Source organism: Prunus mume, linkage group LG7 (assembly GCF_029339155.1).
Source record: "Prunus mume cultivar Tortuosa linkage group LG7, ASM2933915v1, whole genome shotgun sequence".
Classification (NCBI taxonomy): domain Eukaryota; kingdom Viridiplantae; phylum Streptophyta; class Magnoliopsida; order Rosales; family Rosaceae; genus Prunus; species Prunus mume.
The window spans coordinates 19,298,176-19,310,888 of record NC_142704.1 but is presented as its reverse complement, the minus strand read 5'-3'; the positions used below and the strand labels follow the sequence as shown (position 1 = coordinate 19,310,888).

The 12,713-nt window shown below is 35.7% G+C and overlaps 1 protein-coding gene and 1 pseudogene across 1 annotated transcript; one reads left to right on the top strand and one right to left on the bottom strand.

The window, feature by feature from the left end:
- Positions 1-3,095: 3,095 nt before the first annotated feature.
- LOC103337305 (flavonoid 3',5'-hydroxylase CYP75B138 pseudogene) lies at positions 3,096-3,713 on the bottom strand (annotated as a pseudogene).
- Positions 3,714-7,207: 3,494 nt separating this feature from the next.
- Positions 7,208-8,788, top strand: LOC148915674 (protein FAR1-RELATED SEQUENCE 5-like). Its single transcript, XM_089041975.1, has 2 exons — positions 7,208-8,636; positions 8,727-8,788. The coding sequence occupies exons 1-2, from the start codon at positions 7,208-7,210 to the stop codon at positions 8,786-8,788; spliced, it is 1,491 nt and encodes a 496-aa protein (XP_088898101.1).
- The last annotated feature ends 3,925 nt before the right edge of the window (positions 8,789-12,713 follow it).

Below are 12,713 nucleotides of genomic sequence, written 5' to 3'. Positions count from 1 at the left end.
TCTATATTGATGATGTTCTTATCTTCTCTGAGTCTGTAGAACAGCATTGGAAACACTTAGCATAAGTTCCTCCAAATTGTCAAACAAAATGGTCTAGTTGTCTCTGCCAAGAAATCAAATTGTTTCAAACCAACATTCGATTCCTTGGTTTCAACATTTGTCAGTCGCAAACTTCTCCAATTGATCGAGTTATCCAATTTGCTGATAAGTTTCCTGATCAGATTCTTGATAAGAGTCAACTCTAGAGGTTTTTAGGATCTCTTAATTATGTTTCTGACTTTTACCAAAATCTGAGAAAACAATGTAAGCCCCTGTTTGATAGGCTGCAGAGTAATCCTCTCCGTGGTCAAACACCCATACAAAAATAGTCAAACAGATAAAAGCCCATGTCAAGACACTTCCCTGTCTTGGTATACCCTCAGTTGATTTCTTCAAAATAGTTGAAACCGATGCCTCTGACATAGGTTATGGTGGCATTCTTAAGCAAAGAGCCTGTCCAAATTCTCCAGAACAGATTGTTCGTTTCCATTCTGGTGTTTGGACTCAGTCGCAATATAATTATAGTACTATTAAGAAAGAAATATTAGCTATTGTATTATGCATCAGTAAATTTCAAGATGATTTGCTAAATCAAAACTTTTTGATCCGAGTTGATTGTAAATCTGCAAAACATGTTTTAGAAAAAGATGTCCAGAACATTGCATCTAAACAGATTTTTGCACGATGGCAAAGTATTTTGAGCATATTTGATTTTGATATTGAGTATTTGAGAGGGAGTGAGAATTCCATTCCTGACTTTCTTACAAGAGAATTCTTGCAGGATACACAATGGCACCCAAAAAAGATAAGCGAAAGAGTCACCAAAAAGCCAAGCGAGTCGGTTGCCCAACAAAAGTCATCGATCGCCCAGAATCTTCCCGCTTCCATGAGTCAGCCTAAGCCCAAGTTGCCTCTCAATCTCGATTGCCAATAAGTTCTCCGCCTTGGGCTCAACAGTCAAGTCGGTCCTAGTTACAAGTCCACATTAGTCTCCAGTTATGACCCATTTGCAGGTCCTTCAGTTGCATTCAAGAAGTCGTCTCCCTATCTGCCTAAGAGTAATTCCCATTTATTTATCATTGAGCCAAATTATGATATTCATTCTGACCCAGTTGCCATTGCTAAGCATTATTTTCCTCCTGGTTTCCATTATATGCCTCCCAGCCCATATAAGTCCCTAAAGTATTATAGAGATATATTGCTTGAGACCCAATCAGTTGAAATCAAGCCGATAAGGGATCGAGATCATCCTGAGATCATCCTTTATCATTCCCTTTACATACACAGAGTCATAAGCCAAGAGTCCTTCGAGTAATCATCCCTACAGTTGAAAACCCTCCAGATCGTCAAAATTACAATATAATTATTCTGATTATATTGAAGCCTGGTACATTATCTTCCTTCACCAGTCCGAGGATTTTAGCCATTCCTGGTTCATTAATTTTGACAATAAGTTTAAAAGTCCTTTTCCCTTCTGGTTCCTCCATTGGTGGGAAAAGCACGGCCCAGCTTGATGAAATTCTCGATTGCTTTTGGCGCTCATCCGCCATTTCACCATAAAGCCAAGTTCACCAAAGTTGATCTATTCTTTCCTAAGCGAATCTGTTTCTCGCTTTCGGTACAAGGTTCCTAGATACTCAAATGGTCTTACAGGGTCACTATTGATACGAGTTCTTGCCAATTTTGGTCAAATGGTGGGATAAGTTTGAGTTGTGAATTGCCAAATATGTCTACAATGACCTTCCGGTTGATCCGTTCCATACATTCGATTCCGGTCTCCCCCTGGATCTGTCACTTGGCGTACTCAGTTGAAGGAAAGTCCAAAGCCGACATCGAGAAATTGCCCTCCGTTGCTTCATCAAGCCTCTCAAATGGATGATGATGAGGACAATGATTCTCCCTCGTCATCTAGTTGCCAGCCCATGCAAGAGCCAGAGCGGATAAGCCCAAGCCCAAGAAGAAATCTTGGTATGAAGACACCTGTATGAAGGCAATCAGCCCTACGACGCCTATGACTTAGGGTCGGCTAAGCGATTGCCGACACAATAATTGCCCGGTGGAAATGATTGCAGCATCTTGTTAAAGCAGCCGCCTGCTTTCCCGTGGCGCTCGGTCAGATTCCCGACAGTTCACCCAAGTTAAAGCAAAGTTGCCCAGAGTAAAAGTAAAGCAAAGTTGCCCGACATTTCACCCCAAGTAAAAGTTGCGAAAGCAAAGTAAAAGTAAAGTTGCTGAAGACAAATTTGACAGCTGAATTGGGTTGTTCCCACGCTCTCATTATTGCCTTCACCACCCGAGTTACTTTCGGTTACCCTAGTTACTTTCTAGGTAACCATAGTTGTTTTCCCCTATATAAGCTGGCTTCGGCCTCAGTTGTAAGCAGAATACAATTTACACTTTCAGTTTTCAAAGATTCTCTCTAAACACTCTTAGAAGAATCATCTTTGTAAACATTGAGAATTTGTATTCGAGAGTTGCTTAGTTGCTGTTGTGAGTACTTTGTGAGTATATAAATAAGGATGGTGGTATCTCTTGCCTAAATTACATTACTTAGATGCTGGGCTTGGGCCTTGTCCTGCCTTGGCAACGAGCTATTGCTAGAAACGCTCTAAGGGATGAGAGATTAAGTCTTTAAATACTATGCTCAGACTTCTCAAGGCAGTTGTTGAGAATTGAAATTGAACACAAAGAGAACATTATCTTCTTGTCTCATAATATGAGGATTCTGAACATCAATATTTTTGAGTGTTTTATCTTGTCTTTTGTGCATAATTCCAGGTATACGGAGCTTGCCCTTGCACAAGTACCGTTGCATCACATGTGCTCATTTATCATTGGGATCAATAATTCTTTGGTATGTGTAGAAGCTCATAGGCCTTGAGGTTTTCCATTACCAATACTATACATGAATTTTCGAGAGAGGAAATAACATTTGAATTAGTTCTCGATGTTAGACGGTCAAGTTGCTAATCTTAATTATTGATCAAGTTCATATAAACTGTAGTTCAAGTAGAAATTCAATCATCAAAAGCATTAACATCTTGAAATATTGCAGGCTACTCATAAAGTGCTGGATCCGATAGCCTTGGAGTTGGGATGAGACTCAAAGGTATCTTCTTCTTCATCACAATCCCAAACTTCTCTGAAAGATCCAGCTCATCCCCCTGTGGCAATTTCCAGTCAAAGGAATGCAAGAGTGTAGCAAGTGTATATACCACCATCCTCTCAGCCATTGTTGTCCTAGCACATATTCTTCTGCCTGATCCGAATGGTAAATAGTTGAAGTCACTTCCACTATAGTCCCATTTGCCGTGCAAAAACCTGTCTGGATCAAAATCCAATGGGTCTTCCCAGTTAGAAGGGTCCCTATGAATAGCCCATGCATTAACAAGAACCCTAGAACCCTTTGGAATGGTGTAGCCTCCCACTGTGCATGTTTCACTTGGGCAGTGAGGGATTAAAAGTGGCAGGATTGGATGCAGGTGCAGAGTTTCTTTCACCACAGCTTGTAAGTGTGGTAATTTGGAAATATGAGTTTCTTGTACAATGTTTCCTTTGCCAACTACATCATCCAATTCTTTCCTGGCTTTTCCCATCACCGCATTGGTTTGTTCATGGTTTGCAAATGCAAACTCAGCTGTGTCGGCGGTTGTTTTAGTCCCACCAAGCATCATATCCTGTCCCCAATCACATTGTTAACCATCAAGTTAATGTGATAGTTTGTTTACATTTCACATGAAACAAGGAAAGATATATATATATATATATATATAGGGGGCGGATCCATGGCACCATATTTTTGACACAAGTTTTGACACAATTTTTGGGCCATTAGATTACTCCACTTTTAATGGTTGAGATTAAATCTGACATGACAAATAGTTTTAATGTTTTAAATAAACAATCATTAATTTTATTTTCTCTCTCCTAAAAATAAAATAAAATAAATTTCTCTCTCCTCCCTTTTTTTTTTTTTGGAAACGTAATCTCTTTTCTTGATACTATCCTTTTTTACTTGGGACTCTAATCTCTCTTCTTTCTCACGCATACCCTCTCTCTCTCTCTCTCTCTCTCTCTCTCTCTCTCTCTCTCGCTCTTTCCTGCGACCAAAAAAAACCTCCACCTCCATCTTTTTTCCTTGTAGGCTCAATTGCATTGAGAAGCCATGACATGACTAGAGGATTTGTGGAACTCCAGTCAGCCATCTTGGTCTCACTTGTATTGGGGATTAGAGTACTCAGTAAATTATAGACCACTTCAAATTTTCGCCTCTCTTCAGAGCTGTGAAGCAACTAAAACTGGATTCTATTCATAGTTTCCAGAGTTAGCTTCCTGTGAGTTAAAGTTTTATGATTTTGATGTGATTTCAATTATGGGTACTTTCATTTTTGTTATTTATGCTGTTGTTTCATATTGGTTTTTGACGATTTTCATGCTAACTTTATATTTGCAAGGGACTATAAAGATATGCTGACTGAAGGTATGCTTTCTCTCAACACTATGACAGAGGATGGCAACATCGAGGAGGTAAGCTTTTCAACACTTGATAATATCTTAATAGATTATATGAGAGACTTAATATGCTATGCTTCTGGTAGAACTCAAAATTTATTGCTTGCTCCATATATATTGTGTGACTCTTGTTGGCTGGCTTTGCCTCAACCCAATTCATACTGTCATATTATCTTTAATCGATTTTCTATATGCCTATATTGATCTTTCAAGTTCTCAGCTCTTTGATTGAATCAGATGCTTGAATTTGAGATGTCAAAATAGGAAGATAATAATTATATTTTAAAATTAGTATGATAGTCTACTCCATTATATTTAATATTGCATTAACATATGTATTAATGTTTTTCTAAGTTGCATCATTAAGAAAGATTAATATGTTCAATAGGTAGAGCAGATAATTCAAGTGGAGAATGGTGAAAAAAGTACTCCAAAACAGAAAGTGGCACAATTAAAAGTACCATATGTTGGGATGGTATTTGACACAATGGAAGAAGCAAGAAACTATTATGAAGAGTATGGCCGACAAGAGGGATTCTGGATCAGAACTCGATCTTCCTCCAAGACACGAAGGCGTTTAGATGAGGTAACGAGTAGACAATTTGTTTGTGCACATGAAGGGAAATACATGCCCAAAAATACGTCACATAAGGCTTCAGAAGGGAATGATGAGAGAGACGCAAGTGATATTGAGAATATGAAGAGAACGAGTAAAAATTGTTCTACAGTGAAATGTGGATGCAAAGCAAGTATGAGAATTAAGCTTGATAGATGGTCAAACAAATGGAAAGTTTCAAGTTTCCAAGACTCTCACAATCACAAGCCAGTTACACCGGAAAGAAGAATGAAAATGAAGTCAAATAAGGTTATGCCAAAAGTAGCTAAAATTCTGACTGAAACATTTCATGAAGAAAATTTGCCAATTGCAAAAGTTCCTTCAATCCTTGGTGGCCCGCATATTGGTTTTAACAATAGAGATTGTTATAACCACTTGAGAAATGTCCGACATAGACAATTGGATGGAGGTGATGCAATCGATCCTTACTTACTTTAGGAAGAAGCAAGCTGAGAATCCTCAATTTTTTTATGCCATTCAGTGTGATGAAAATGGAAGGGCTTCTAATTTCTTTTGGGTGGATGCTCGATCACGCTTGGCGTACCACTATTTTGGAGATGTAGTCACGATAGGATTTTTAGTACTGAGCAAGCAGTTAAAATCACTGAAAATACTTGCAAGAATACAAGGTAATTGTAGTATAAATGCTCATGCAAGGTCGTTGTCCCCAAAGATTGTTTGACTAATCTGTAATTAAACTAACTCTTAATTAATAACTAAAATAGATTTTATCAAAGATTTGAAGTTTATGAATTTGAAAAGATTAAACTAACAGTATTAAAGAAATCTTAAAGTTGGGAAATAATACACAGAAGAAAGCGATTTCATTTTAAAGACTAACAATTTAGAAAACTAGGGTTTATAACACGTATAATCTATGCAATTCTATCAATTACTTATGAATTTCCACATATGCTTTGAAGGTTAGGTTTTCCTAATGCATATTTTCCTTGTGATGTTCAAGCGCATATATCTAACATGCAATCCGTCTGTGATGTTCAGATCAAATATAAATATGCAAGACTCATTAAGCTTTGTGAAAACCCTCTGCAAAACCATGCAACCCTTAAGAGCGTGATGTTCGCCTTAAGTGAACTTACAATTACTAATCACAAGAAGCCCTCCTCAATTTCAGGGTGATGTTCCAACAGAAATTGCATCAAATTACTTGTCTACATATCCTAATGGTGATCAATCATTAAAATAGATAGATAGTTTTAAACACAGTGATTAATAATTCAAAGCAAACATGCATCCATTCATAAGCAAATTAATAAAACTACATATTCATGCTAAGGCTTACGGCCTCTAGCAAAGGAATTAGTTACACATAATCATAATTGAAATCCAAGAAAATATCATTGAATGAATAAGAATGAAAACACTGAAAGTAGCGAAAATCCAAAACCTAGCAATTGCTCCAAAGCCAAAAGAAGTTCTAAAGGAGATCCTCTAAATTGCTGTGAAAAGAAGCTTAAATACCTCCTAAAACCTAGCTACCCAATCCACAGGAAACTAAGTTAAAATAAAATAAGACTAGGAAATAAAGTCCAAATTGGATTAGGAGAATCTGCCCAAATCTGCCCAGCCACGTTTTGGTCTCAAATCTTCTCAAATCTGGCCCAAGATAGCTCGTCTTAAAGATAAAAATATTCGAACACTTCTCCAGAAGGCCACGAACCCATCGAGTCATCTTGGGCTCCAAAAATGCAATAAAGCCCAAAACATCACTGTTCCAGCATGGCGCTGCTCCTTTATTTATTCGCCAGAAATCATCGCTTGGTGGAAAAGTCTGAAATTCTGATCGATCAAGCTAAGTGACTCACGAACGTCGTCCAACTGGAATTACTCCAAAATTCGTCCATTTGATTATGTTTTGCTCCGGAGGAAGTCGAAAACCCTATATTGGAAATATAATTCAAAGTATCAAAATTCTTCCAAAATATTAACCAAAATATACTAAGAATATGGTTAAATATATAATATAAAATCGACTCATCAGTCACATTTGACACAACTTATAGGACAAACAAGTATGATATGCCATTTGCACCATTCACAGGAGTAAACCACCATTTGCAATCAATACAATTTGGATGTGCACTTTTACAAGATGAGTCAGAGGTGACATTTTTGTGGTTGTTTGAGACATGGCTTGAAGCAATGGGAGGACGTCATCCAGTTTCCATTATTACTGATCAAGACTTGGCAATGAAAGGAGCAATTGCCAAGATTTTTCCTAACACTCATCATCGGTTATGTCTCTGGCATATTAAGAAGAAGTTTGCAGAAAAATTGTCACATGTGTATTTCAAGAAGTCCAAATTCAAAATTCACATGAAGAAATGTATTCGGTCAACATACAAGATAGAGGAATTTGAAGAAAAGTGGAAGGAATTGATGAAAGAATATGCATTGGATAATGATGACTGGTTGAACAGTTTATATGACATAAATTCTTCTTGGGTTCCTGTTTATAATCGTAGCATATTTTTTGCAGGAATGAACACTACTGGACGTAGTGAGGGTATTAATTCTTTTTTTGATGGATTCATTACACCAACAACAAATCTTAGAGAGTTTGTTGTCAAATATGACCAAGCATTGGAGAGAATCATGGATAGAGAAAGTGATGAAGATTTTGAATCAGAACACAAGTATCGCATTGTGAATGAAGGAGAATTCCTTTTGAAACATGCTGCGAAGTTGTATACTAGAAATGTTTTCAACAAGTTCAAGGATGAATGGAGTAAAGTTAATCTCTATAAAGTTGAAGAAATGCCATGTGACAACGAATATCATGCATACCTAGTGAAAACAAAACTTGGAGAGCATGAAGAGTTTGTGGTGAAGTTAAATTTGCAAACATACAAAGGTATGTGTGAATGCCAAAATTTTGAGTTCGTTGGAATACTTTGTCGACATTTATTGAAAGTATTTGTCCGCCTTGATATAGATACACTACCTGACCATTTTATTCTTCCAAGATGGAGACAAGAAGCAAACAAATTTAGGATAATGGATTTTAAAATTTTGGTGACAAATGATGGTAAAGAAGAATCAGAGGCTTTGCGACTTAGCCATATGTGTCATCAAGCAACAAAGTTGGCTTGCATTGCAGCATCTTCAAATGAGGCAGACACAACTTTCATGGAAGCTATAAAGGAATTGTCCAAGAAACTATCAGAAAATTCTACTCAACATGCAACAATTCCTTCCTCAACAACAGGTGATCCATGTAGTACTAATATTGATTCCTCTCAATTGTTGCTTTTGGACCCCAATATCTCACAAACTAAGGGTAGAAAGAAGGATAATATTAGCGGTTCCAAAAGGATAAAAAGTGGAATTGAGTTGGCTCAAAACAAGAAGAAAAGAAAGTGTGCATTATGCAAAAAGATAGCACAACATGACAAAAGAAATTGTCCATCAAATCTGAAAAGAAGAAAGAATGAATCAACAAATCCATGTAAGTTTGTGCACTTTTTATTGTTGCTATTTCTAATAATAAGGTTTAAAAAGCTTATGTTTAACTTGATTATTATGAATCTAAATTCAGGCAATGAAGAGTTAGAAGACTTGTGCCAAGATGTGGAGAGTGATGACCAAGAATATTGTTAATGGTGAGTTTTTTTTTAATTTATAGCTTTGATCAATGAAGTATTTCACGGAATAAATTATCTGTTAAATAAGTATGGTTTGAATGAAAACATAGGTTAAAGTTTTTAACTTGTCCCTTGTATGATTATTTTTTTCTTCCCAGCTTCGGAGTTTCAGTAGATATCAATGTTTCATACTTGAATTCTGCTTACTATGGTGAGGAGGTTGAAGTTGAGGCCAAGGCTTTATGAGTTGGGAAGGCTGTTGGTGTTGCCAGTGTTGAGTTAAGGAAGAAGAAGACATGCAAAATTATAGCTTAGGGCTATCATACCAAGTATCTTACTCTCACTAGCAAACTTTGAACAGCTTGGAAGTTGAAATTTTCCTCAGACTTGTATGGAATATTAAGAAGCCTTTTTTGCTTAGACTTGTGTAAAATATTGAGAAGCTTTTTGGTGTTGTCTGTATTGAATTTAGGAAGAAGAAAACAGGGAAACATTGTTGTCAACTGGTGCTTCTCTCTACACTCAATTTCTTATGCTTCTGGATTCTTAAAAACTTTAGTTGGTGCTTCTTTCATACCCTTGATTGCAGCAACCAAAGAGACTCCGCCAACAAGAAAGGCTGGAAATTTCCTGCAAATGGTGAACACAATAATGATGGATGCTCTGTTACAGGCTTACAGCAAAATAATAACACAACTCTCTTCAAAAGACCTTATAGAATGACTTGCTCGGTGTCACAACTGTTCACTCTATTGATGAATATCCCAAAACAGTGCTTTTTCAGCTCTCTAATTTCCTTCTCCATCTGTAAAAATGTGGCATGCCATGTGTTGGTTTAAATGCATTGGATCCAACACTTTCTTAAGTGTGAACTTTGAACCAACAATTCAGTGTTTCCATTTACAAATTTTGCTCATGGTTATAGTTCGAAGACACATACAAACAATGCTCAATAGCATCTCTCCTCGGACTGATACCAATTTGAAAAAGTTGTCAAAAACCATAAGATTCAATTGCTTAACTTATAGATCGGAACATGATACAATTGATTAATGAAAAAAAAAATCTAAATCAAGATAATTGAGTTGACTATTTGAGTCATAATTCATCAAAATTGTATTTGTCATCGTAATTCTACCCATTAAATCCGTCATTTGCAACATTTGTCATCTTGGCCTTGTCTGGCTCTAACCTCTTCACTGTATCCATTACTGTCATGCTCAAACTCTTCATCACGACTTTTCTTCTCATTTGACTGTTGCATATCACCATGACTGCCACATTTAGACTTTGTGCCTTCTTCAAATACTGGTGCATAACCCTGATTTTACATGCTATTCGATTTGTTTGGCTTTGATTGCTTGTAGTCTGTGCATCAGTTAACGAGACCTAAGATGTTGACAGAACATAATATGAGATTTGCACAGCATGAATAAAGCAAGATTGATTTTGAAATAAGAGATATAAAAGATGCATACAAGCTCTTCATTTAGTTTATTCAAAGCATCATACTTGGTTTTTGAACTCAACCTCTGCAAGAACAAAATGTCACATTAGCAATAGAATTCTCAATCACCAGCAACCAGAAATAGATATTTAAGCATATCATTGAGCATACACACTAAGCTAGCCTCCGAAACAATATTGAAAAATATCAAAATTTACAAGAATACTAGCTGAGAGCCAATAGAAGCTGAAGGAAACTATCAGTCCAATAACTGCAAGCATAAAATTTCTCAACTTTGAGAGTTGAGTTTAAAAATGAAACATAAACTAATTCATGCCCCTTGCAAATATAAAGTTAGCATGAAAATCATCAAAAACCAATCCAAAACAACAGCATGAATAACAAAAATGAAAGTACCCATAATTGAAATCACATCAAAATCATAAAATTTAACTCACAGGAAGCTAACTCGAGGGAAACTATAGACAAAACCCGATGTCGATTGCTTCACAGCTTTGAAATTTGAACAGAACCCAGATTATAAAATCTGAAATCTTCATTATTCAAATCCAGATCTCAATAAAATGGAATGATTCTCAACTCTGTAATGAGAGACAAGGCCGGTTGACGTTGATACCGCCCAGACGGATGTTGAACATGAAAGGCCTATTTTTTCTTGTTAGAGAGAGAGAGAGAGAGAGAGAGAGAGAGAGAGAGAGAGAGAGAGAGAGAGAGAGAGAGGTATGCGTGAGAAAGAAGAGAGATTAGAGTCCCAAGTAAAAAAGGATAGTATCAAGAAAAGAGATTACGTTTCCAAAAAAAAGGGAGGAGAGAGAAATTTATTTTATTTTATTTTTAGGAGAGAGAAAATAAAATTAATGATTGTTTATTTAAAACATTAAAACTATTTGTCATGTCAGATTTAATCTCAACCATTAAAAGTGGAGTAATCTAATGGCCCAAAAATTGTGTCAAAACTTGTGTCAAAAATGTGGTGCCACGAATCCGCCCCCATATATATATATATATATACATATATATATATATATACATATATATATATATGCTTAAGCTTCACAAGGCATGTTATTTTGCTAGACTATTTGCCATGTATCATTTTTAAAAAGAGTGCTGCTAAACGAACCCTATAATTAATTGAGTACACCCTATGATCTAAGTACACCCTAATATTTTAATTAAAACGTAAAATTAACTAAGTACACCCTATTGAACTACCAAAAATACCCCTAGTACACCATAATACTTGTAGCATTATTTTATAGTTGATTTTCAGCTTGATTTTTTTAATAGTGTTTATAAATCTTTGACTTTTCATATGGATTTATGCTTCTACTAAAACTGTTGACACTTTTTTTGCAATTCCAAGTTCTTGCAATCACCACCTCTTTCGATAATAGTGATTTTTTCACTACTACAAAAAGTGACAAAGACGACTAGAAAAAAACGACGGTCTAAGTGAAAACCGTCGTTGTTTTTTAAAAGACGACGGTTCTATAAAACCGCCATGTAATAACACCTTATACACCTAAAAAATGAAGATTCAAATGGTTGTTCATAAACAACGACGTACCTAATTAAAAAACCGACGTCTATTTGAAACAGGATTTCGCGATGTAAAATCAAAGCAAATAAAGCAGCGAAGTTATGAATCGACCGACATAGAAAGTAAAGACGACGATTTCAAAAAAGCCGCTGTTTTTACGCAGAAAATAACACGACCAAGTTTTTCGTATAAGGCGCCATATAATTACAAATAAATACACGGCGGTAAAATACAAAATATCGCTGTATTAAATTAATGTACAACGACGGAAAATAAAAATATATCGACGTCTTTCTTGTATAGTTCTACGACGGTATCTTTAAATCTCACCACGTTTGTTTTTCATTTATCGACGTATTATAAAATTTAACGTTGTATTTATTCCCTTTATATGTCATACCTTATATTTAAACCGTCGTCTTAATACGAATTTTTTTAATCAATTTATTTCTTTGATTTTGTTATCATATGTCATACTATATGTAAAGATGACGCTTTTTATAAAAAACGTCGTCTATTATATGTAAAGATGACGATTTTTATAAAAACCGTCGTCTATTATGTGTAAAGATGATGATTTTTATAAAAACCGTCGTCTATTATATGTAAAGATGACGATTTTATAAAACCGTCGTCTATTATATGTAAAGACGACGATTAAAAACCATCGTCTATTATGTGTAAAGATGACCATTTTATAAAAACCGTCGTCTATTATGTGTAAAGATAGCGATTTTTTTAAAAACCGTCGTCTATTATATGTAAAGATAGCGATTTTATAAAACAGTCGTCTATTATATGTAAAGATGGCGCTTTTATAAAAACCTAAAAAACCGTCGTCTATTATATGTAAAGATGACGCTTTTTATAAAAACCGTAAAAACCGTCGTCTATTATATTTAAAGATGACGCTTTTTATAAAAAAACCGT

Excerpts from the sequence above, each read along its gene's own strand:
- LOC148915674 (XM_089041975.1), top strand. The coding sequence starts at position 7,208 with ATGCCATTTGCACCATTCACAGGAGTAAACCACCATTTGCAATCAATA. Across the intron at positions 8,637-8,726 it reads GAATGAATCAACAAATCCAT|GCAATGAAGAGTTAGAAGAC; the intron begins GTAAGTTTGTGC and ends ATCTAAATTCAG.